Here is a 26529-nt window from a genome sequence, read left to right on the forward strand (position 1 = left end):
GATCCTGTGTGGAGCAACAGCCGCGGTCGCAGTCTCCGCCACCGCCTCCGCCTCCATCGTCGTCGGGGGAGGGGCCGGCCGGACCCCGGGGTCACAGCAGAGGAATGAGGAGAGGCGGCCGGGCCCCGCGCTCCGCCCCGGCCTAGGGCCTTGCCCCGGGAGCCGCGAGGGTAACGGAGCCCCCCGCCTTGTCACCCTCCCCCGTCTGCTCCCGCCCCTCCCGCCTCTTCAGTTTCCCAAATTCTGACCCTCTGATCTCCACTGTCCCCCTTCTCTTTTCTGATTATATTTCATCCGGAGCCAGCGCCTCTCGGCACCCCTTCCTCGTCCTGACTGTTCCTTGCTTCGTCCCACCCTTTTCCCTGTTACTCCTTTCACCTGTGTCCCGCGTCGCTGGCCCCCCGCCCCGTTCCTGGCCTCCCAAGTGTGCTGGGCAGTTTGGACGGTCCCCTCTTGTCAGCTGGACTTTCGGGGAGGGGTGGTGGAGTTTTAAGGAGTGCAGGTTACTAACCCGCAGTGGGATAAAGTTCATTGTAAAGTCTCAGTAGAAAAGTAAAATGAAAAGACAGCGAGCTTGTTCTCCCCTATCGATAGCCAAACCGAGGTGCATCCAGTAATGGAGGAAGGGAGCGAAAAAGTGTGTTTGAGTGTGTGCGCGAGAGAAAGCGATTCTAGGGCAGGCTTGTGAACTTCAGAAAACTGCAGAGTTGCCATGAGCCGATGGAAACTTTAGAAGCTGATGATGAGTAAGCCGGGGGCTGCGTGATCTCACTCCTCTTCTCATAATTACTAGGTTAACGGTGTGGCTCCGGTCGGGATGGAATGGGATTTGTTTACTGGGCCCGCGTATTTTTAGCTTGTCGGCTCACATGGACCAGCGCTCCGAGTCCCTCCCTCCCTCTCTCCCTCCCTCCCTCGCCCCAGCCCTCTCCCTCTCTGTCTAGGTAGTCTGGCTAACGTAGGTGGCTCCCCTGGGCACAGTGCAGTTATAAATATTAAGTTGAAAGAAGCTGACTGGGGAAATTTTACGTAAGAGATTCTCTCCACATTCTTCAGGGAGTTATGAATACAAAAGCAAGAATTAGCGGGACTTTGACTCTTATTTTCCTATCTTTTTATAAGTACGTATTTAAAATGCTTTTTAGAAAATCAGAAACGTAATTTTTCAGTCTTTACCTTCTCATACTGTGTATTTAAGAGATCTTAGAGGAGGCTGGCTGGATTCCTTTGTTTTTCAGAATCTATTTCTAAGGTAGGAAAGGACAAAGTAGACGGAAGAGTTGGTGGTAAGGCTAGTCCTAAAAGGTAGCTAATCCTACATCTTTTAAAAACATTTTCTATATTATACAAATTAAAAAACTTCCTTTCTAGTAAATGAGATTGCATTCCTGATTGGGTAGAGAAGACTGCAGGGACTTAGGTGGCTAGGGAGAATCAGACTTGTAATTAAACATTTGCTCTGCATAATTTACAAATGAATACATTATAGGCAAACAATTACACTCTTTGTCCTCATTGTTTTTGAGCAGATCTTTTCAAGTTTACTAATCATTCTCCTGTGCTAGTCTATTGATATTTTGAAGACTGAACCAAACTGTAAAATAAATGAAGTTAATGTTGCTCATCTGGAGTCTGAATATGGGTATGTTATAATTTCCACTAGCTACCCTGTGTGCCTCAGAGCACCTCCCTGAATAAATGGCCAGTTACTATGTACTTTGGGATTGCAAATGAATACAAATATTAGCTCATGCTAGGAATAATTGAGAAGGTAAACATGCTGAAAAGATATTCCAAAACTGAAATAGGTTATTTAAATTTTTTTTCCATTTCAGATTATCAGCACCTTTCTGCCGATAATTGTCCATTAACATGAATAATTTAGAATTGAACAGATACCCACTTTGGACATTATGCATTCAAGCAGGAAGGAAAAATGGAGGGAAGATTGTTCCCAAACTATTATAGATTTGTTGTTGTTGCCTGATTTGACTTATCCCTCTCATTTAATGCCAAAGACTCCCTTGTGAAAACACACACACACAACTAAACCTTTGCCAAAGGAAGGGCTGTCTGCTGACTTGTATTAAGGCAGGCTGACCAGTACTGAATGCTAATTGTTAGTTGGACTTGGTTGAGTTATGTCACCAACTACTTGGAAATTTTTCTGAATCTTTACTTCCTTAATCTGGAGGTTAAATATAATTTTTAAAAATCATAACACACCCTCTCAGAGTCTGCTGTTGATCAATAATTCTTTCAATATTTGAGTTGGTTTGTGTCAATATTAGTGATGATATCTGGTAAATTCTACTTATATCTGTATTTAGCAACTTCCCCTAGTTGAACTACATGTATCATTCCGTGGCAGTGGGAGTAAGGTTTGAAGGGGTTGAATAAACCCAGGATTAAGTACACGGCTGCCAAGTAGCCTACCACTATTCTCAGTTTTCAGAAGGCTTTGTTTGCAATTTTGAGATTCAATATGTTTAACCAAGTGAATTATGATGGAACAACTCAGTATTAAAAATTAGTTCTCAATTTGTTATGGGGAAGCACTGAATAATACATGTTAAAAGTTTTAGCGCTCCTAAATGTGTCAAACATGCTAAGGGTTCTGGCAGAGGACATTGTACCCCTTTTTACTGTAAACATTCATCCCATCAAGGGGAAAATCCCAAAACAATGCTTTGAAATGTGACTTCAGCAGTATCTTTCCTATGGGAACCTGGGAGCTGTGGAATGGCAGACCATGGAATCTTCTCAACAGCCCCTGATACATTTAGATAATTAATATCTGTGTAACTAGAATGTCGATACAGGGCAGTTTTATCATGAGTGCCTGAACTCAGTTGATTTTTTTAATATGATAGAAGGAGGGAGTTTTTTTGTTTTGTTTTAAGAAGTCGATGCTGAATAATGATTGAACACTCTGGTGGATAAAGCCATTTCCAAACTTCAGTGACAGGCTTTGGGAATATATAAAGGGTATAAAGACAGGTGTTTTTGTCCTTGGGATGGGTTGGGGTTGGGGAAGGTGCTATATAGTAAATGGGAAACAGACTGTTACATACTTTAACATTTAGGAAACATGGAAATCCAATTTTATGTGCTATAATTACAGTATATCAAGTCTAGAAAACTTGAAGTAACAAAGTAAGAATTGGATGAATTAGCCCTGGCCCGTTTGGCTCAGCAGTTGGAGCGTCGGCCTGCGGTCCTGAGAGACCTGGGTTCGGTTCCCGCTAAGGGCGCGTACCTCAGTTGCAGTTTGTCCCCGACCCTGGTTGGTTGTGCGGGTGGCAGCCACTCGATGTGTTCCTTTCACATCGATGTTTCTCTCTCTCTCTCTCTCTCTCTCTCTCTCTGTTCCTCTCTCTCCCTCCCACTCTACCTGAACAAAAAATGGAAAAATGTCCTCGGGTGAGGATTAAAAAAAAAAAAAAAAAAGAATTGGATGAATTAGGGACTATTTCTGAATCAGTAAAATCTGAAATGGATTAGAGTAATAAAGAGGCAGGGGCTATAGAGTTAGTTGAAACTTGGTTCAGATCTTGGTTATGGTTTATGCTATGTGACATTGGGACAATTTACCTCTCCATCCTTATCTATAAAATAGTGTGAGCATTCAAATAAATGTTAGGAGTAAAAGAAAAGATCTTCCAGGCAGAAAGTATAGAATGTACAGTGTGCACTGGTGGTATGAATGACTAAGTTGTGTTTGTCAGGGGGAATAAACGAGAGTGACTGGAGAGAATGTGGGTTGGTCAAGTTATGGGTAGAGCAAGCAAGAGGGTGGAGAGGACTCAATGGCTGGACTCTGTTGTGTGTTGATGGAAGGGTCAATAGAGTCATTGTAGGTTCTTGAACAAAGGATGGATTTAATAAAGAGTATTGAGCCTTCTGGTCCAGGAACTCAGGGACAAGGAATCAGGCAGGCACCAGTACATTGTGACCCCTCTGCTTCTCTTCTGGACCATCCTGGCTTAAAAGCATCAGCCAGGAGACATAAAATCCCTTGTAGAAGTTTTTGTATTAACACACCTTAGTCACTATGCTGAGCTCTGTTTGTGCCTGTCTAACATTGTACCCATCTGTGGGGAAGTCTCAAGACTAGGGCTGGATTCTCCTTATGAGCTTATGGTAAGGTTAGTATCATGTTTGAAGTACATTTACTTTTCTCTGCTATTGTAGGGAGCACTGGTATAGGTAATTCAGAACTTAATAAAGAAATTTCTTAGTTTAAAATGCATTATTTTTTAGCCAGATTTATTTTCGTGTTTTGGGATCATACCAATATTGAAATGAATGTGCAATTCTAAGCTTATATTACCTGATGGTGAAGAGAATATACTGATGGTGAAGAACAGTCAGTCTTGGATTAAAGCTTTTGCCTCAGAAATCCACGAAATGAATAATCCATTTTTGGGTAATCAAGACTAGGCTACATATGTTAAGAACAACTTCTTTTCAAAGTCTGTGTGGGTCCAGTGTGGCCTCTCTGGCTGTCTGCCTTATGCTTAAGAGCGATTGGTAGATGATGCCTATGTTGCAGCCAAAATGTGTCTCCACTCACAGTATTTGGAGGAATCTTATTGTGATATGTTGCACTGTTGAAGATTAAGGTGGCTTTTTCAAAAGACTTGTGCTTTGTAGAGGCTCTTCCAGATGTCAGCTTCACTGAATATCTGTCAGATTTTTTTCTCCTGAAGTAAACTTGTTTGACAATATGGCCAATTAAAAAAAAAAAAAGGAATAAGAATTGTTAACATTTAAAAATAAACAAACAAAAAAAGTCACACAGCTGTTCTTTCAATAGACTTGCTTTCCTTCATTCCTACCTGCCCCCCTCCCCCTTCTCATCATCATTACCAAACTATGTGCTTATGATGTCATGAGCACAGGATTATTATTTACCTCTTGAGTCAGAAGACTAGTATCTCTGAGCTGGACATCAGAGGTAGAAATTCAGGAATCTTAATTTATACAGTATAGTTCAGGATTATTTTCAACTGTGTTTTTTAGGACTATGTTTTACCCCTTTATTTCCTCAAAGAAATAATTTTGGATGGGAGAAATTACTAAACTATTATTTTTAATGACGTGCTCTGAGTTTAGTTCTATGCTAGGTGCTATGGAGGATTAGATAAAATGACAGTTTTGTATCCATTGAAGAATTTACAGTCCAGTTAGGAATTCAGAGAATAGGAAGGAAGGAATAACTATTGAGTCTCTATTATGCCACACAAATACAATTTTAAAATGTGAAAGTATACTATCCACTGCATAGCACACACTTCATACATACCTTAGGTATTTTTAGAGTATGGTCCTCAGGTAGTTATAAGTGATGTCACAGAGGAATTGTGACTGATTCCAGATCTTAAAAAATAAAATAGTATTAGGTACAAGGGATAAAGAGAATAACAAAAATTATTTCATTTTGAAGCTGAGAGGGCTGAAGTAAAAGCCTGGAATAGGAATGTATTCAGGGTGTTCTTGGGGCAGTGTAAGACTGAGGAGCAATGAATAGTAGTGAAACAAAGGTGGTTAGGATGGTTTGGAGCTATGTTTACAAGAGGTCTTGAAAACCAGGCTTATAATTTTAGATTTTAAATGATAGAAGATTGTGAACCACTGAAAAAAATTGATTGGGATAGTAATAGGATGATAGTAGGGAACAAGGTTGGCTTGGAGGGAAGGGAGATTGGCACCTGGCATGTGTGAGGTGATTCATTAGACTTGTGTGGACAGAGTGGGCTAAGGAGAGTAGTGAAAAAGAGATTGTGAAAGAAAAATTGAAATCATGAGGACTGGATATGGAAGATGAAGGAGAGTGATCAATCAAGTATGACTGTGCCATTTTAAGTCTGGGTTTCTGAGACATTGCCTGAAATGAAGTTAGGAAGGTTTTGTCATATTTGGGGGGCGGGGGGGCGGCGAATATTTTGAGTTCAATTTGAGATGTGTTGGCTTTAAAGTGGCAATGAAACGTCCAAGTGAAAGTGTTCCAGTTGTTAGAAATGAGCCTACAGCTGGGGTAGAGGTGGGGATTACTACGTTGCAAATGTGGTTTTGCAGTTCTTCGGCATAGATATGATAGCAATAGCCAAGAGGATGAAGAAGGTCTCTGAAGACTAGAATTAGGGAAAGAACAGAAGGCCAAAGTTGGTGGTACTGATAAACACTATTCTCTACTCTTCAGGCCATCCTAATTGATTCTTCGTTCTCCCTTCCTGTGTTCTATACTTCTACTCCCTACTCTGTCAAATATCCCTTGAATGAGTATCATCTTATAAATACTGTTTTAGGCATTGAGGAAACAGATGAGTCAGGCAAGGTCTCTACCTACAAGGAGCTTATGGTTCTAGTGGGAGGAGACAGATATGCAAATATCTAGATGGAATGAAGGGTTATAGATGCTGCACAAAAGTATGTAGTGGGGAGAGTGGGGGGCCTAAAGGTCAATTCTGCCTTGGGCATGCAGAAGTTTGAAAGTGCCTTCCAGAAGAGATGACATTTGAGCTGAGTCTTGCAAGATGAGTTAAGGATATACCCTACAGATGACAGGGTAAAGTACACTACAGGCTGAGAAAACAGCATGAACAAAAGCTTAAAGGAAGAAACAGCAAGACTTCTTCAGGTAACTTTAATTAATTCTTACGGCTGGAGGACAGGGTTGGAGGGGAGGCATGAGGCTGTGGAGTAGGTAAGGCTGATTATGGACAGTTTTATCTCATGTTGAAGTGAATGATGAACCACATTGGGTGATAAAGTAAATTTCACGTTTGAAAAAGATTATTTTGTCAGTAGTGTGTAGGGTGGATTGGAGAGGAACAAAAGGGCGGTTTTAAAAAAATGGTTTTACTGATTTTTTTGAGAGAGAGAGAGGAAGTGAGAGAGAGAGAAAGAGAAAGAGAGAGAAACATCGATTGGCTGCCTCCTGCACACCCCCATCAGGGATTGAGCCCACAACCCGGGCATGTGCCTGGCCAGGAATCGAACCGGGACCTCTCAGTCCATGGGACAACGCTCGATACACACCGGCCAGGCACAAAATGAAGGCTTTTAAAATAACTTTATTATGCTTAACAGTAACACATTTGTTGACTGATCATGTTTATAGAATCAAAGAACTAGAGGGGCTATTATGCTTTCTTAGTCTCCCTTGTTCACTTTCAAATGCCTGAGATTTATTTATTCCGGATCATGGAAGTAGTTTTGTGTTAGCTTGGTCTGGAATTCAGTCTTCAGTGCCTGTAATGCGCTAGGTGATTAATAAATGTTAGGTCACCTCTATAAGTCCCTCACAAGTCCCATTTTAGTGCTCTTTACATTCTCCCACACCGTATTGTGCCAGAAGACAGAGGGATTTCTGTCGTTCCATTCCATTGTCCTTTTTACCGGTCCAAAGTGAGCAGCGGTATTTTCCCAGGTCTGAGTACCTCAGGGAAATAGGGACTTTTGACCTTGGCAGTTGGGTGCCCTGGAGTGGAGTGAAGAGGATGTTAGCATTATTTAGCTATAATGATTTAGATGTAGAAGAATGTCAAGGTATTTGTTTTATTGAGTGTGCAGATGTATTTATCTTTCCTGATAAGTTCCCTTCAAACTATTTTCTTTTAAACTTAGTTTTAAGTTGTGCCAATGAAACTTAGGTAAAAGAAATTAGGCACTGACAAAAAATATATTTATCTAAAAAAAAAAAACCCCACAACCCCCCCCCCCCAAGATATGACATTATATTTGGCTTCTAAATCTTTTTATTTTTAATTTCTTTGGATTTTTGTGAGGAAAACTGTTTGGGTTTAAGATGCTAAACAAGTTTGGATTTTGTGTTTTTAGTGATTTTTGCTGGAGAAGAGCCTAAGAACAGGATAGAAGACATCTTAGAGGTTCTTAGATTTCCCCTGGGGAAAGTTGGGACACAGGGGATGTGGAAGGATGGATACCTTCCATTGATAAGTTTTTCTTAAAACTTAACTGACTTGTGATTTCTTTACTCTTTCTCTGGCTCTGTCAACATCTTCAGAGAAGGGCCTTGGTTTGGAAACTGTCCACTTTAGCAGAGCTGCCAGTTCTTAATTCTTTCTCAAGTGGGCAAGGGTACATTTTGTTTTTGTTTGTGAGTGTTTGGGGGTGGGGAGGAGAGTAGAGATAGGAGGCACAGAATACTCACAGTGAGTCTTTATCTGAATTCCTGTGTAACTGGAAGTTTCTTTGGCTTTATTTTGGAGAGATGACTTGGTTATACCGACATTTATGTTATGTGGAAAAATGGGTCTTACTTCCCTCAGATATCTGATTTAGGATGGCAGTGACAACTTGTTCCTGTCCGTATTTGTCAGCCCCAGCCCACTCTGTTCTAGGTGCCTTCTGTGCACACAGCGGGAGGGAGATGAAGGGTTCTCTTCAGGCTAAAACGGAACTAATCAAGTATTCCCTTAAAGTTTAAGAGACTCATCCTGCTCCTGACTATTATTTTTATGTTAATGATTCCTCTGCTCCAGTCACCTGGCCCTTTCTTAATTTAAAAATTTTGGGTGATTTATTTTAAATACTATTTAGAAAAGTTCAGGGAAAAACCCCTAACACAATTTTGAACCAACAACCCAAATTTAATGGATATTAACATTTTGTCCTAGTTGTTTTAAATGTCTTTCTCACTTTAAGATATAAAATGGTAGATATAGCTAAAGCCCAGCTCTGCATCCTTTCCCCCTTCCTCTTTGTCAGGAAATGACTACTGGCCTGGTTTGGTATGTATCATTCCATTTCATGTTATATACCTTTTTTTAAATTTAATCCTCACCTGAGGACATTTTTCCATTTTTTGTTCAGATAGAGCGGGAGGGAGGGAGAGGAAGAGAGAGAGAGAGAGAAACATCGACGTGAAAGGGACACATCGAGTGGCTGCCACCCGCACGACCCAACCCGGGCGAGGGACAAACTGCAACCGAGGTACATGCCCTTAGCAGGAACCAAACCCGGGTCTCTCCAGACCGCAGGCCGACGCTCTAACCGCTGAGCAAAACCAGCCAGGGATATACCTTTCTTTTTAATTTAACATATTATATATACACAAACAATATATAGCTTTGTTTTTAAATCTTACATAAATAGAATCATAGTGTTTGTATCGTTTTGCATCTTTTTCTCCCTACATTGTTTGTTTCAGATGTGTCCACATGTAGATCTAGTTCATTTAATCACCCAGTCTTTAAGTCTCTTTCCTCCATTGCCCTCCCCACTTGCCCTGTTAAAAAAATCCTACCCATCAGAGTCCCAGTTTAAATCATATCTTTCATGAAAACTTTTCTGATTTTTTTTTTCTTGAACAGGATATGATCTTTTCCACTTCTGAATTATCCTTTCATTTCATTGGTACTTGTCTGGTGGTAGTTGTATATTCTTGTATTTTAGTTCATTTGTGCCCTTCTCATGCCTCTTCTACACTGTAAGTCCTGGAAAGCAGATAAGTGGTCTTTTTTATCTTTGTATCTCTTGTGGAGCTTGTCACAATAATTTACACATAGTAGGCATTTAGTACCCATTAGCCACTAAATGGTTAATTAATGAATAAGAAAATAAAGACAGTCCGTTGTGATGGTGAACTGTTAGTTTAATTATGAGTATTATAGTGACCCCCATGAAAAATAAAAGCTTAAAAAGAAACTTTCAGCCTGAAAATTATATAAAACTGTACATAAATAGTGAGAGCAGTTAAGAGTAACTTGCTATAGGAGATGAGAGCAAACATTCCCTGAGAAAAATGGGAATTGATCACTGATCTCATCCCAGTGAGCAAACTCCTGGGAGTTGCTCCTGATGGCCTTTGAGGCAGCGTGCTCCTCTGGCCAGACTCATTTCACTAGCTATCAAATTCTGCTATTGTCATCAAGGTCTTGACACCTTCACTGGAGATGGGATATTGGTGTTGAAAAAAAGCAGCCTATCTGTTTACTTAATGAACACTGCTGAAAACCAGGAATTCTTTGGCCCCTAAAGAAGAAAGCCTAATATACACATATGTACATGTATACTATGTACATATATTTTTAATGACACCTTTTTTATTAACAAGGCCAGATTGTAACTCAGCAGAATATTTTGAAGCTATTAATTCTGGACCATGTAGTCCCAAAATAACATCATCTTGGCCTCACAGAAGTTCTTCCCTCCCCCACCAAGAAGACATTAAATATTAAGTTGAACTATATAAAATGCAATTTTGTAGGTAAAATCAGTTGAATATCAGCAGTTTTGTATAGCTAATCTCGATACTTCAGGCCTTGATTTCTTTTGGGGTTCTGAAGAACATTATGAACCTTTTTGAGGTGGATAATCCTACCCTGGCTGGTTTTGCTCAGCGGTTAGAGCATCAGCCTGCAGACAAGAGAGTCCTGGGGTTCGGTTCCCACAAGGGCACATACCTTGACTGCAGTTTGTCCCCGGTCCTGGTTGGGGTCGTGTGGGTGGCAACCACTCGATGTTTCTCTCTCTCTCTCTCTCTCTCTCTCTCTCTCCCTCCCTTCCTCTCCCTCCCTCCCTCCGTCCCCCTCTCTCCTTCCCACTCTATCTGAAGATAAGTGCAAAAAAATGTCCTCCGGTGAGGATTAAAAACAAAAAACAGATGATGAAGTGGATAATCCCAAGTCCATTTGTGATTCTAAAATGCATTTCTAAAATTTAATTTGCAACTGACCTTCTTTTGTAGTTATGTGTAGCTCAAATTTTTTATAAAATATTTTTATTTTTAGCGCACATTTAATATATTTGGGAAGAATTCAGAGGCTTGTGTGAGGGTTGTAGGCCAAGGTAGGCTCTGGGAAATAAGCCTGAGATGAAAACTTGCTGTCAATAAATAGCAACCTAGAATGGATTGAGTGGGCTTTAATAAGCTTACAGCTCCTTTGAGTAAATGATTCCCCACACCTTTTCCTGCTACCCCCATGTCTCTTGTCTAGTCTTGATAAGGGAGATATGGTGGTGGCAAAAACCACAGAAGAGAAAACTACCTGTGGCCCTTGATTTTATTTGGAGACTTAATAGGGAAGAGGGCAAGAGCCCAGCTCCTGGCACCAGAATCTTACCTTGTAGTTTCCCACACAGTTCTTAGGATAAGGGATAGGGGAATGCAGAGGTCAGGGAAAGGAGCAAAGAAACAGAGTAGATAGCAGGAGTTAGCAGATACAGTATAGGATTGAAGAACAGGAAAGGAAAAAGGGGATAAAGAGGTTCTGTTTCCTCTCATCCTTCAAAATCTGGCTTACAAGTCTTTATAAACCTTGTACCTTAACTATATCAAAGTTGTATCCAGGCCGCATACTAATTGGAAAACATCATATATAGAAATCAGCTTTGAAAGTACAGTTTTATGTTCTAAAATAGTTCTTTGAAGAGTCAGGGTTATTTAAAATGCTTTGGTCTACTAGTGCTTTTTGAATCATTAATAACTGACATGAAAGGAAAAGAAGAAAATTCCTTCAAAGTTTTGTATTAGTTTTGATACTGGAAGATATCAATCCTGTGTGAGGAATCGAGGCAAGACAGTGAGAAAATATAATGCTGCTAACAAAAATATTTTAGATAGCAGGTTTTCAACTGTTTCAAATGTACCTGCTCTTATGAGGTCATTTTGCCTTTGTCTTTGAACTGGAAGCTCACCTGGCTGAGTGTTAGACTATTTGTTTTCGGAAATTTTCCATCAGTACTAAGGACAAGATTACCTGATGTGAAGGATTCTTAGTCTCTGTTGTTTACTGACCAGGGATAGAGACTTCCCATACCCCTCAGAATTCTGAAAATAGAATTTGAGATTTAGACTTAAAATATGCTGCATCCTCGCTTCTTTTAATGCCTAAAATAAATTCCTAGCTATTTGGCACAAGGTGACCTCTCATTTTAACAACATTAAATTACTTCTCCCTCACATTATCTTTGTAATTTTTTGTAATATTCTAGTTCATTCTAGAAATGAAGATTTAAAAATATCATCTGCGTAAATTTCCCTTGATGTTTGCTGCCTGGTTGAGACTATAAATTCCTTTCTACTGAACACCTGCTGTGTACTGGAATTTGGACAAGCTGTGTAACTTCGAAGATGTCAAGGAAATGTTACCCAGTAAATAAACAAGTAGTAGGAGAATTGGTCCCTTGGGAATATATATTCTGGGTTAAATGGAACATAGTTACATATACATAAATACATATATAGAAATGTGAGGAATAAATACAGGCTGTTAGTATGTATACCATCATGTAGCATTTTAAAACTGAAAGGAAATTTACATATTGTCATGTTTTCTAGGTGAGGAAAATGAAGCCCAGAAAATTTAAATGACTTGTCCGAGGTAGTAGTTATCATCAACATTTTATTGAATATCTGCCTTCTGAAAAGTTAGGCCTCAGATATAGAAAGAGTTAAAGTTATAGAGAACTTAATAATTAGTTGTGAAGACTGAATGCATAAAAAGATAAATTGTAATACTAATTCTTGAGTACTAAGTGTCACGTGAGGAGTACAGTTATATAGAGTTATATGGAAGTTTAGAGGGAGTAGGTAGGCATATTTTTACCTTTAGGATAACCTAGGCTTCAGAGAAGAGACAAGACTAAGTTTAGAGGGGAAACATTCAAGACAGGAGAGCAAGGAGCTGAGCCCACCTTGGTTTGGGGGTAGACTGAGTAGACAATTTGTTGCATAGTGTTTCACCTAGGAGAGCAAAGAGACTGGCAAAGTTGGAGAGGGTCTTAAATCTCAGGCAGAGAAGTGGTTTATCCTTAGAGTGAAAAATCCACGAGTAGGGAATTTTATGTGTAAATTAGCACTTTAGGAAAGTTGAGTCAGCCGTGTGGTATATAGTGGAGGAAGAGAGACCAGTTAGAGAACTATTGTAATAGTTCTGGGAAGGAGTCTCTTTAGAATGATGGTAATAGAGAAAGGGGAGGATTTGAAGGAAAATAAATAAAATTTGGTAACTGTTTTTGTGGGAAAGGGATAGATAAGAACAATGTATATGTTTTTAATCTAGGTTATAGCAATAGTGGAGCTGCGTTTGGCTAGGTTCTGATTACATCTACTCTCCAAAGGGATGCCTCATGGGAACCTTTGAAGAGCTCTGAGTCTAGCTCCACATTATCAGTTAATACTAAATACAGAGAGTTTAAACATCTGATTCAGTAGTAGAACTTGGTGTAGAGCCCATTCTTATGAGTGTCATTCAGTGCTCTTTCTACTATATCATATTGCTTAGGAGGTGGATTTAATGGTTAAAAAGACAGCAGATGCCTGGGAAGTGAAATGGGAAGTCAAAGACCACATTATGATGAGGTTTAACCACAAGCTGTTTCAGTTCTGCATAGGTTTTCCTGATATTTAGACATTAAATATGTATACTTCTCTCTGTCAGGCTCATAATATACTAGTGACTCAGGTTTCTTAGAGCTTTCTTCTTCTGAGATTCAGTTCTTCATAGTCAAGGAAAAAGATTTCTTCAAATTTTGAATTTAATTGCATATACTCTCTTAACTTCAGTTTTGAAGATAAAATAATTCTTCCCCATGTAGGTAGATAGGTTGCTTTGGTTATAAGCTGTCAGTGAAGTAGACTCAAAGGCCCCGTTAGTCATTTTGGAGTAAATGGGAGAAGAGTTTTGGACCCAAATCTTTCATGTTCATTTACCCTACCAGCAATTAAGAACAATTTACTTACACTGATCTTATTACCTAAAAAGGCCAGTAAATACTGTGAATCAATATTTTTGCTAATGGGAAGTTTTTAGAAAATTGAATAGCCTTCTAAAAAATTAGTGTGTGTGTGTGTGTGTATATATATATAAACTATCTTACTGATTTTAGTGAGAGAAGAGTGGAGAGGGAGGGAGAGAGAGAGAAATATTAATGTGAGCGAAACATTGATCACCTTGATTGGCTGTGCACTCCCTACTGGGGATGGAGCCCGCAACCCAGTCATGGAATCAAACGGAGACCTTTTGGTACATGGGATGATTCTCAACCAACTGAGTCACATAGGCCAGGGCTTTAAAATATGTAGACAGGTGCCCTGGCCGGTTTGGCTCAGCAGTTAGAACTTCGGCCTGTGGACCGAAGTGTCTTGGGTTGTATTCTGGTCAAGGGCATGTATCTGTGTTGCAGGTTCCATCCCCGGCCCTGGTTGGGATGTGTCTCTCTCACATCGATGTTTCTTTCGCTCCCTCCCTACCTTCCCTTCACTCTCTCTAAAAAAAATAATTCAATGGAAAAATATTCTTAGGTGAGATTAACAAACAAAAAATGCAACTCATTCTCACCTCTTTTTTTCTTTTCAGCCAGGCTTTTAATCTGTCTGGGAACAGGTACCTGAAGACTTAAAATAACGTTTTCTGGACCAACTAATATTTATTATGTAGAGACTATAAGGGTCTGACACTGTTATTTAATTTTATCTGCCAAGATTAAATATTCCTGGATTTTATGACTAGGTCCCTAGTAGTAAACATCTGCCAGTGCTTGGCTTCTATAATTCCTATCCCCTCTTAATCCTTGCCATGACTCATGTGTTGTAACTTCTGATCTGGCTGAGGATTAAAGGGAAGAAAACTTTATTATTTAATAGTGAGACCCTACCCTGAGTTATACTAAGTGCTTTATATATTACCCCATTTAATACTCCTAATAATTATGTAAGATAGATATTTTAAAACCTATTTACAAATTCATCCAAAATATGTATTACTGTTAATGAAATACTTATTAATTCATCCAAAATAGTTAAGCACTGTTTAAGGTGCTAAGGATACCACAGTGAATTAGAGATAAGGTTCCTGCTAAGGTACAGAAATGTTAAATAACTTGCCCAAGTTCACACAGCAAGAAAGTGACAGAGCTAGGATTTAGAAATAACATCTGATGGATTCCAGAGGGAATATCTGCAACCATTATTACATTATTCTGCCATTTACATATATTTCTGGTTCTCTGTGATTATATAAATAAATCAAGTGATAAATATAGGTGAGACCCTCCCCCCACACACTAGTATTTCTTTGTTTAAAAAGTTCTTGATGAATCTAAGAAAGAAATCTGCCTTGGTGCTGACAAGCACACCTGTCCTATAATGCTTTCCTTCTCTTCCCCTTCCCTGTTCCCACTCCCTCTTCGCCCACTCATACCTGGGTATAAATTGGACAGTGTGACCTGCTTTGGCATTTGAACGTGTTTGTGCTTTGAGGACTGGGAGAGTTTTGTTTGTTTCCTTGGCTTCTTGAATGTTCCTTGCCCACTTGCAAGTTCTTTCTTGTAGTACAATGGTGAGTAATGTGTTGTTAACATTGTAATGTAGTCATGCCAGTTGGAATATTTTTACTTTTCCCCCCACTTCTCTGATGAACCTTGGGTCAAATTTGCCTTCTGCAATTCATTCAAATAGAGGAAAGCTTTCTGTATTCAGAGGACTAGGTAATAGTCTTGAAGTTGGGAAGACTACTTAAAATCCAGTGTCTTCTGCCCAGCTGAAATTCAGTTTTGTTAGCATTCTAGGTTTATTCTTTGGTTTAACTAGTATAATCCAAGAGAGTACTTGTTTTAGATATGACCATTATCACAGTGTACTGTACTGAGACGAATGCTGTTTATTATGAAGTTAGGAGGTTAAAAATAGACACAAGGAATTTTTTGGTGAGCATGATTACCTAGTAGAAAGCATTAAAAAATGCTTCAGTCGGTGAGAGTGAGGAGCTGAGTTCTAGTAGGAATTGAGGTCCAGTTGAGTTCTGGGGATTAATTAGGTTGGATCAATATTGCAAATGTTAAAACTATTGAGAATTGCGGATCCAGTCAGTTTAGTTTTGGGGATTCAGGAGTATCTGGGCATATTCGTGAGGTTAATGAGATGATTTATGTGGCTCTGTCTCATCTAGTGCTTGGTACTTTTATTGGTGCACAATAAATGGTAGTTAAACTTTAAAAAGGAATGCTAAGTGTTTTCAGTTTGTCTTTCTTGAGCAGCTTCCTAATTGTTAAATATTTCTTCTTCAGAAGAATATTTATTGAACCTTAAACTGTGGGTAAAGCATTTGGGAAAGGGGTTGGGGTGACAGAGATTTACAGTATCAGATTCTTGCTGAGACTATGGTCTTAACATTTCCAAATTAAACCAATTAGGCCTAGCATTTCAGGGCACATTTAAGGAGAAATTTGTGATTTTTGCATTGCAGGAGTCAGCCCTCGGCTTTTTTGATAGAAATAACTTCTTGACCCTTTGGTAGGATTGAAAATGCTTGCTTTTCAATTCCAGTTAAACTGGGTTGAATTTTTGATAGATGAGAGTGGCCTCTGATGTTTCCTCTATCTCCTCACCACTTATTTCTGTGAATTGCTACCACCATTGCTACCAATAATAATATTAAAAATATTAATTGGGTAGAACTCATAAGGATTGGTTTCTTGAATTAGTTTTAAGAAGAAAAAGTCAGGAAAATGGGATATTTGCCATATGACTTGTTTACTAATTAATGCTTTTTGTATTTTATGTGGAAGGAAGAAGGAAAGCAGAGACCTGTCACCTGAAAACTTGGCCTGGTGCTATGTCATCATGAAGGGTTGCCTATACTGCTTTGACATACTGTATGGGGTCAAGAAAGTGTAACAGGATTTGTCACATGTTTTACTTTAGAGGCTTATAGTGCGTTCTACTGGAAGCATCTTTCTACAAAGGAAACAACTTATCTCAGATTATTGGTAAGGTCAACCACAATATGCATCTTAAAATAACAAAAATGTATCAGTCCAAGACAGTATCTGCCTGGTCTCACTAAGTAGTAGGATTAGGGAAATAGTATCTTTGACCCAAATATTTGGTTAGGTGTTATCATCAAAAGCCTTTATAGCCAACTTCTGATACTTGATGTTCTTGGAGAATATGTGGTTTCAGTAATTCAAACGAGCAGGTTGTTTAGTAAATTTTGAAAGGACCACTTTCTAGAATTTCCTCATCCCCCCCGCCCCCCCTGTTTCTGGAGCCTGGCACTCAATAAATCTTTGTTGAATAAGGGAAGTTAGCTGTCTTGAGGTTTTCTCTGGAACCAGCTCATTAGATGAACTTAGAGAAAGCAGGGATGTCCAGCTGGTGTGGCTTGGTGGATTGAGCGTCATCCCATGGACTAAGAGGTCCAGGCTCGATTCCCAGTCAGGGCACATGCCTGGGTTGCAGCCTCGATCCCCAGTAGGGGGTGTGCAGGAGGCAGCCACTAGATGTTTCTCTCTCACATCACTGTTTCTATTTCTTCCTTACTCTCGTTCTCTAAAAAAGACCAATAAAAACATATTTAAAAAAAAAAGCAGGGATAATGACTTATTGGCTAATGTGTCCCCTTCACTTAGCAGACTGCCTGGCACAGAGTAAGCCCTTAATAAATGCTTATTGAATGACACAGTGACCTGTGTGCTGCTATGTTGATGGTTGCCCTTTCTAAAAGAAAGAAGAAATTTAGCTTTCCTACAAATAAGCACGAATAAATGTGAATATGAGGAAAGTGGTTGCTTTGATGCTTTCAGGTATTTTATCCTTTTGGACAATGAGATGTAATTTGTTAAAAGTTGGTGTTTTATTTATTTCTTGGTTTTTATTTTTGTGTTTTCCTGTTCATAATGTAGTTATTGCTGTGATTTCTTAATGGCATATGACAAGTATATTATAGCCTTAAACTATACATGGAAGAGAAAAATATTTATACCTATGTCAAACATAATTTTATCCTACTCTCTTGCTACAATACTTAAGACCTCAGGGATATGGTGCTAGACAATACTTTCAAATCCAGTTTATATCTTTAGAGGTGATGAGCAAAACATAAATGATGATTTGATTGTACCATGCCTTCATGATTTTTTTTAAATGATTTTCCTTTCTTAATATGGTTTGCTTAAGTGATTAAATTTCCTAAATATTCATCTTTTTCTTAACAGTAAGGATTTAGCTGGATGGCGGTAGGACGTAAAGTCACAAAATGGATCACTTAGAGAATTGAAAGTTATCTATATATGTGAAGTCAAGTAAAGATTGCTGGAATGGGAGTCAACAGATTTATGTCCTATGCACAGTTTTATCACTAGTTAGCTCTGTGACTATGGGCAAGTCTCTAAAACTTACCTGGTTCTCAGTGCTGTCATCTGTAACTTGAGGGTATAAAGTGAAGTGATCTCTGATGTCCTAATTCTAAAATCCATAATGCTAAAGTGCTAAACAAGGAAAATAGACTGACTCTCTGTACCTCACCACCAGGCTTATTCCACATAAGTCCCAAATGTGAAGTGTCAATTATGTAAATAATGGAAGTGTATAGTCTGTATTCTCAGGTAGAATAGAATTGTCAGATTGTGTTAAATGTTTGTAACTAATTTTATATGCATAAATATAAGAGGCCTGGTTGCTTTTGAAAGAAACATTAGCACAAAAGGCACAACCTGTACAAATAAATGTAAGAGCCCCAAATGATACTTAGGATAGAGTATCTGGGTTAGAGTTTCTGCTTCTTAACAGCAACCTGGAAATAGAAGTACATATGTGTTGATGGGATTGGTAGGGGTTGGGTAGGATGGTGATGGATGAACATGGAAGGTATTTTTATTTTTATTTATTGATTTATTTTTAAATGTTTTACTTGATATTTTAGAGAGAGAGGAAGGGAGAGAGACAGAAACATCAGTAGGCTGCCTCTTGCATGCCCCCTACTGGGGATCGAGCCCGAAACCTGGGCATGTGCCCTGACCGGGAATCAAACCAGGACCTCTCAGTCCATGGGACCAGCTGGGCTGGATAGATGGTATTTTTAAAAGCAAAATATTAAAGAGTTCTTTAGCCTGTGGAGTTTGTATGACAAGACTGAGATTTAATTTTGCTGTACATTCCTGGAGAGCTGATATGAACCCTGTATTTTTTTTTTTTTTTAATCCTCACTCGCGGACATTTTTTTGCACTTATCTTCAGATAGAGTAGGTGGGAGAGAGGGGTGAAGAGAGAGAGAGAGAGAGAAACATTGACGTGAGAGAGACACATCGAGTAGTTGCCATACACATGACCCCAACTGGGGCTGGGGACAAACTGCAACTGAGGTATGTCACCCTAGCGGAAACCGAACCCGAGACTCTCTGGGCCGCGGGCTGACGCTCTAACTGCTGATCCAAACCAGCCAGGGCTGAACCCTGTATTCTTATTCAGAAGAATTTAGGCCACGCTTCTTATTTTCTGGGTATTATTTAAGCGTCAACCCATACACCAAGAGGTCACCGGTTCGATTCCTGATCAGGGCACATGCCCAGTTTATGGGCCAAATCCCCAGTGTGGGGCATGCAGGAGGTGGCCACTCAATGTTCTCTTTCATTGATGTTTCTATCTATCTCTCCCTCTTCCTTTAAAATCAATAAAGAAAAAATAAAATAAATAAAACCAGTAATAATTCACATGCCTATTTTAGGCATAGATTAGCTCTCAGTTGTCTACATATATGGACTAGCATGTATAATTTAGAACCACAAATATTTGTTAGGCATCTGCTATGTGCCAGACAGTTTGTTAGCCTGTTTAAATATTTTAAAAGTGTAAAAGAAAGGTGCCAACCTAAGGGATCTTAATTCTGTTTAGAACGTATCTTGTTCTCCAGCCTGTCAAGCTCTTACATATCCTAAAGACTCAGTTTGAAACTCGGCTAAACTGGTTGCTCCTTATACCTGTTCCTACCCCATTGGGCACTAATAACATGTTTAGATTTCTGTCTTCAGACTGGAGTGCCTTGAAGATAGACTTGTGGCTTCTCTTCTTCGTTTGTATCTCCAGGCTCTAGGGCAGCAGTGCCTAGTACATGATAGACCCAGTTTGGTATTTTTGTTTGTTTGTTTGTTAATCCTTATTCATGGATACTTAATTGATTTTTAGAGAGAGTGGAAGGGAGGAAGGGAGGGGAAGACATAGGGAGGAAGAGAGAAAGAGACATGGATGTGAGAGACACATCAATTGATTTCCTCCTGCATGACCCCAACTGGGGATGGGAATTGAACCTGCAACCCAGGTGCATGCCCTTGACTGGAATAGAATCTGAGACCCTTAGGTCCGCAGGCCAGCGCTCTAACCGCTGAGCCAAAATGACCAGGGCCCCAGTTTGGTAAATTTTGAATGAATGACTGATAGTCAAATTAGAGAGATAAGATGTGAGTATCAGGAAGCCTAGCTAATATCACAAGCCACTTTATTATAACAGCAAGTGCCAGTGAATATTTTACATACTGACCTATAGGAGCTCCAGCGAGGTTTAGATATGGCCAGGAAAGATGGAATTATGGAACTTGCAGATGGAGAATGAAAAATAATAATAGTAATAACAAGTATCTGTTTTCGCCTGTTAATCCTCACCCGAGGATATTTTCCCATTGATTTTTAGATAGGGGGGAGAGAGAGAGAGAGAGAGAGAGAGAGAGAGAAAATCGATGTGAGAGAGACACTTTGATTGGTTGCCTCCCCCATGACCCTGACCAAATCTGCAACCCAGGTACATGCCCTTGACTGGGAATTGAACCTGGGGCTGATAATCTAACCGCTGAGCCAAACCAGCCAGGGCACAAGTATCTTTTTTTTTTATCCTCACCTGAGCATACTTTTCCATTTTTGTTCAGATAGAGTGGGAGGGAAAGAGGAGGAGAGAGAGATAAATGGACGTGGTAGGGACACATCGACTGGTTACCTCCTGCACGATCCTAATCAGGGCCAGGGACGAACCATAACCCGAGGCACATGCCCTTGACTGGAATCGAACCCATGACTCATTGGTCTGCGGGCTGACGCTCTAACTGCTGAGCCAAACTGGCCAGGGCACAAGTATCTTTTTTAATTGAATTATATAATTTTATAAAAGGCAAGTTTTTGTTTTGTTTTTTGTTAATCCTCATCCGAGGATATATTCATTGATTTTTCTAGAGAAAGGGGAGGAAGAGAGAAAAAGAAACAAACATCCATCAGTTTCCTTTAATACTCATGCTGATTGGAGATCAAACCCGCCATCTAGGCATGTGCCCTGAATGGGAATGGAATGCGAGACCTTCCCATGTATAGGATGATGCTTCAACTAACTGAGCCACATTGGCCAGGGCCAGTTTTTAAAAATTGTTTGAAGCATTAAAAGCACTGGCCAGCTTCGTTCAGTGGTTAGAGCGTCAGCATGCGGTCCACAGAGACTGGGGTTCGGTTTCCGCTAAGGGCATTTACCTTGGCTGCAGTTTGTCCCTGGCCCTAGTTGGGTCGTGCAGGTGGCGGCCACTCTATGTGTCCCTTTCACATTGATGTTTCTTTCTCTTCCTCTCTCTCCCTCCCGCTCTATCTGAATAAAAAATGGAAAAATGGCCCTGGCTGGTTTGGCTCAACGGTTGGAGCCTTGGCCTGCAGTCCAGAGAGACCCGGCTTCGGTTCCCGCTAGGTGCGCGTACCTCGGTTCCAGTTTGCCCCCAGCCCTGGTTGCGTCGTGTGGGTGGCGACCACTTGATATGTCCCTTTCATGTAGATGTTTCTCTCTCTCTCTCTCCCCCACTCTATCTGAACAAAAGAATGGGGAAAAAAATGAAAAAATGGCCTCGGGTGAGGATAAAAAAAAAATTAGTATATATATGTTGAAGGAAGTTAATTTACTAGAAGAAATTTACAAAGTGTATTTATTTCCAATGGATAACTAATTGCAGATAGATAGTACAGTAATTGGAATTTTTTTTTCTATTTTTTTCCCCCAGTCAATGAAAGGAAAACTTTATTGAGGCCCCAGGACCACAGCGTTCAGGCAGGAGGCTGCCCTGTGGGCCAAGGAGGTGGTGGAAGGGCCTCATTTAATCTTCTTGGAGCGCAGGTGGTTGGTGTGGCCATACCTCTGCGGCATTTGACAGCGCAGGGATGCAGGTGGGCTAACGCTTGCAGATTATATTGTCAGTTGTAGTTCTGGGTGAGCTGGTGGAGGGAAGGCTCCATGATGCCTCCCCTCAGATGAAGCGCCAAGGGCAGGTGGACTCTTTCTGAATATTGCAGTCTGAGAGTGTGGCTGTCCTCCAGCTGTCTGCCCGCCAAAATCAAATGCTGCTGGTCCATGAAGATACCCTCCTTTTCTTGGATTAGATTTTGACATTCTCAGTGATGTCACTGGCTTCAACCTTGAGGGTAGTGGTCTTGCCAGTCAGGTTCTTCACACAGACCCGCATCTCTGCCTCCGCTGCCTCGTTAAAAAGAAAGAGCTAATTGGAATTTTCTTTCTGTCATTTCCCCCTTTGAATGGAAGTTTTGTAACTGACGTGAAATGCCCTATAATTAGAAATCAGAAAAAGGGAGAGAAAATTGTTAGCTACTGAATGTTTGAGGGTTGATTCTAAAGAAACTGTGTTTTGCTATTAGACTAGTCTCTGTTGATTTGTAGTATTTATTTTTTCTCTCATGTCAAAAGTTCAGTTATCAGAATCTTTAAGGGCTCAAGTAGAATTTTTGTTTTTATAGGCTATTTTTTTAAAAGTTGAATTTGTTTGAGAACCAAACCTTGGACTATCGATGGCCCTACCTGAAAGGAAAAACAAAAAATTCATTATGTGTGGCATATAGACATACTGGTCTGAATCTGAAAAGGTAAACATTAACATGATTGCCGTTTCTATTCAAATTACTGTTGTTGTGCCAATATAATAATAACAGACTTTCTCTCTGACTCTCTCTGCTCTTATTTTTCCAAAGGTCAACTTCCATTGTACAAGCCTTCCAAATTATTAAATTTCCCAAATAACTGTAACCCAAGGAGCCTTTTATCAGTAGCACCAAAAAGATAAATGCCAGTTCACAAGGAGTTCTCTGTGAACATCTCCGTGATCTTTATAGTAGCATTTGTCTATTAATTGGATTTGTCTCTTAGAGATTTGTTTTGCTATTTGCAGGCCTTATTTAAAAAAAAGAAAGAAATAGTTAAATCATGTTCTGACTCATACCAGTGATAGTGATGAAGCCATGGGGCCAACTTTTGAGTCTTATTGATATGTATCCACAATAGCATATGGTAAACTAATAAATTGTTTGAGGAGCGGTAAATTATATGATTGCATTGAGTTTTTTTCTCTTAAGTTTGACTTAAGGGAGAAGGTACACATATGCTGAGTATATACTGTGGTGGAGGTAGAAAACATCCCAGAATTGTGCATGATGAGTAGGAGGAGATGTAAACATTTCTTTCCAACAATCCAAAAAAATGGATAACATGTATGAAATTAAGAGAATATGATAACGTCTTTGAATCTGGAATGAGTCAAGTAGTAAGGAGTAAAGGTGAGGAAGTAGAGCTGGTAGATTAAGACATTAGAATTTCAGTAAATATATGTGAAATGCTGGTCCTGGAGATTTGGAAATAAATGAGCTCTTTAGCTGTGTCTGTACATCTAGGAGAGGACAGATATATTTTTTTGCTGTTATTTTTGAGGGATCTTCTGGTAGAAGGGACTAAGGGACCTCCTTTACAACATTTTTCTTGAAGGCTCAAAGAGTTGAAAGACTGGAATGGGAATGATGGAGACTGGATGCTGTGTGTATGTGTGTGTTAAGGCTGTGCCTTGGAAATGGTTGTAGGACTGGAGGGTTTGTTTGGGAGGAGCAGAGGGAGCTTTTGAAGGAGAGATGTAGGGACTGTGCTGGGCAATAGTGGAGTGAAGCAGAGTGCGTGATAGGGATTTAGATAGAAAGAAGGCAGCTGACATTTTTTGAGGACTTACTGTGTGCTAGGCACTGCCCCAAAGGCTTTACAAATCTTAAATTATTTAATCATAACAAAAAGTCTGACATCCAGATATTTTTCCCATTTTATACATGAAGAAATGGAGGCACAAAATGGCTATATTACTTATCCATGATTGCATAGCCCTTAGTGGTAGGTTGGGGATTTGAACCCAGATCTGTCTAAACTCAGAGTCAATTCTGTCTTGCAGTGTGAGATGAAAGGAATTAAAGCAGTGAGAATGGACTTCCACATGACTGCCCCGCGCTTTCTCCTTGGGGGGTGTGTAGGAAGCAGCCAATTGATGTTCTCTCTCATTGATGTTTCTCTCTCTCCCTTCCTCTCTAAAATATAAAGAAAAAAAATATTCTAAGTGTGGAATAGTGCAAGAGTCCGGTCTTGGGAGGGAGATAGGCTGGATTCATAAAAATCCTGGTCCTACCACTTTTTACCTCTGTAACCTTGGGTAGATTACCTAACCTTTGTGAGCTTTAGTGTCTTCATTTATAATGTGGGGTTAATAGTAAAAACAAACCTCTTAGAGTTATTTGGAAGTTTAAATGAAATAATATCTAAAACGTTAACACACATTACTTCTTTTCTTTCTTTTAGGCTCATGTTTATTATCCCTGGGTTGTAACATTTAGTGATAACATAGGTCTCTTTAAGTATGGAATTTGGTCATATTTTCTTTTTTTCTAAGATGCTTGTATTTTGTTTCTTTCTCTTGGAAGGAACCATATTAACTAAAAACAATCTGCCAAGATAGTCTTTCATCTCTCCCTCCCACCTAATCAAGATTGTGTGAAATTTCTAAAGGTTTTTGTCCCTCCTCTTTCTCCCTGTCTGGATTCCTCTGGACTGACATCACAGACATGGAGGAGTCTCTGACCTTTGAAAATTCTTCACAGTCTTAAAGGTTGTGGTTTTCCAGTGAGTTTGGGGAGGAGTTGGAGAGGACGCAGACACAGCTGTAATGTTTCAGTGGAACCAAGAGAGTGGGTATGCTGGAAGAATGAGGACACTTTGGGAGATATTGTAGACGAGAGAATGTAGGGTCAGTGGTTTCTCAGGCATTTTAAAATAGCTCTATTATCTACAATCAGTATTTAACTTTGGGTCATTTTTCTCTGTTACTAAACAGTTGGGTACTCAGAGCATGCAGACTGATTTTAATATTAGTTTGAACTAAACAGTGTTTGAGAAATCTATTGCAAATAAGATCATATAACAATCTTAAGCAAATGTCTTTGAGATGAGCCACTGTTTTAGACTCACCTGTTTACAACATTGATTATTTGATTATCAGCAAATACCGTGTGTGTGTGTGTGTGTGTGTGTAGTGGGGTACTAGTACAAATACAGTTCAGTCAATCTGAACAAAAACGGAGTGCTAGGTACTAGGTACTTTGATGCTAGGGATACAGGATGAACAAGACAAAATTCCTGCCCTTAAATTGCTCATGGTTTAGTGGGGAGACAAAGCTGCAAATAAGCACAAACACTGTGCAGTCTGATTAATAATATGATAGAGGTACAGTACAAAGTGTATCACCAAGGAGGTGATCAATTTAACTTGGGGGACCAGAGAAGGTTTTGCGATTGATGTAGTGCTCAAGTTAGTCTTAGAGAAGAGATAAGAATTCACGTGCTAGACCAGGAGTCATTCCAGGCAGAGGGAACAGCGTGTGCAAAGGAACTGAAATTTGAAACACATAGTGTACTTGGGGAACTGCCAGTACAAGAAGGTGGATGATGAGAAATAAATTAGGCTGGAGAGTTAGATAACAGCTGGTCATGAAGGGCCTTATTTATCATGTATAGGAATTTGGATCTTACACTTTAGTCATTGCAGATCCATTAAAGAATTTGGAGCAGTAGGATATAATAATACCATATTTGCATTTTAGATTGATTAGCCTCCACAAGCAGCCACTGTAAATAATGGCTGGGTAGAGGAAGAGGGAGAAGCAGCTAATGAAACTATTTCCTGGGGTCCAGGTTATGAAAACCTGAGAGAGAATAAAAGAGATGTAGCAAGTGGAAGGTGGTAGATGGATTTGAGAACAATTTTAAAGGTAAAATTAGTAAAACTTAGTAAAAGACTATTTGTGAGTGAGGATAAGGCAAGAGAGAAGTCCTGGGTGGCTCCCAGGCTTTTGATTTGGGTGATGGTATCATTTTTTTAGAATAAGCAATACTAGATGAGAAATAGTTTGAAAGGGTTGGGGACAGAGACGAGAGAATGAGCTCATGTTTTAATGTGCTGAGTGTGAAGTGCATGTGGGATTCCCAGATGAGGGGAGATATAAAGAGTTTGGGGCTGTCAAGTACATTTGGAGTCATCAGCATTTGGGTGCTCAGGGGCATGTATGAAGTTTCTCATGGGGATCATGTAAAATGAAAAGATAGAAGGCCTGAGGTTAGAACTGTGGGTGCATACCTTTGTTGACGGCACAGGAAGAGGAGCCCACAAAGGTGAATGAGATGCAGAGTCAGAGGCCGGAAGAATGGTCAGTAAGTATCAAATGCTACAAAGAGATCACTTTAGATAAGCAGTAAAGGGGACCGTGATGATCTTATCTATGTCAGAGATATTCTCTTTTTTTTTTTTTATCCTCACCCGAGGACATTTTTCCATATTTTGTTTGGATAGAGTGAGAGGGAGAGAGAGAGAGAGAGAGAGAGAAACATCGACGTGAAAGGGACACATCGAGTGGCTGCCACCCGCACAACCCAACCAGGATCGGGGACA

General features: G+C 39.8%; 1 protein-coding gene across 14 annotated transcripts in view; it reads left to right on the forward strand.

Annotated features, from left to right (window-relative positions):
• Positions 1-1516: 1516 nt before the first annotated feature.
• OTUD7B (OTU deubiquitinase 7B) overlaps positions 1517-26529 on the forward strand; it is a 55935-nt gene continuing 30922 nt past the window's right edge. For 2 of the 14 annotated variants that reach the window (XM_036273731.1, XM_036273732.1), the window contains exons 1-4: positions 11949-12124; positions 16540-16740; positions 21772-21934; positions 22520-22645. Coding sequence is in view for 7 of the 14 variants with exons in the window: in XM_036273738.1 (XP_036129631.1) it covers positions 1606-1642 (37 nt within the window). In the remaining 7 variants the exon portion in view is untranslated. Of the gene's footprint in view, positions 1643-11948; positions 12125-12310; positions 12354-16539; positions 16741-21771; positions 21935-22519; positions 22646-23483; positions 23594-26529 lie in introns of those variants that run through there. The other 12 variants (XM_036273736.1, XM_036273733.1, XM_036273727.1 and 9 more) reach the window with 11 other exon arrangements.

The sequence above is a fragment of the Molossus molossus genome, unplaced genomic scaffold (assembly GCF_014108415.1).
Source record: "Molossus molossus isolate mMolMol1 unplaced genomic scaffold, mMolMol1.p scaffold_m16_p_20, whole genome shotgun sequence".
Classification (NCBI taxonomy): domain Eukaryota; kingdom Metazoa; phylum Chordata; class Mammalia; order Chiroptera; family Molossidae; genus Molossus; species Molossus molossus.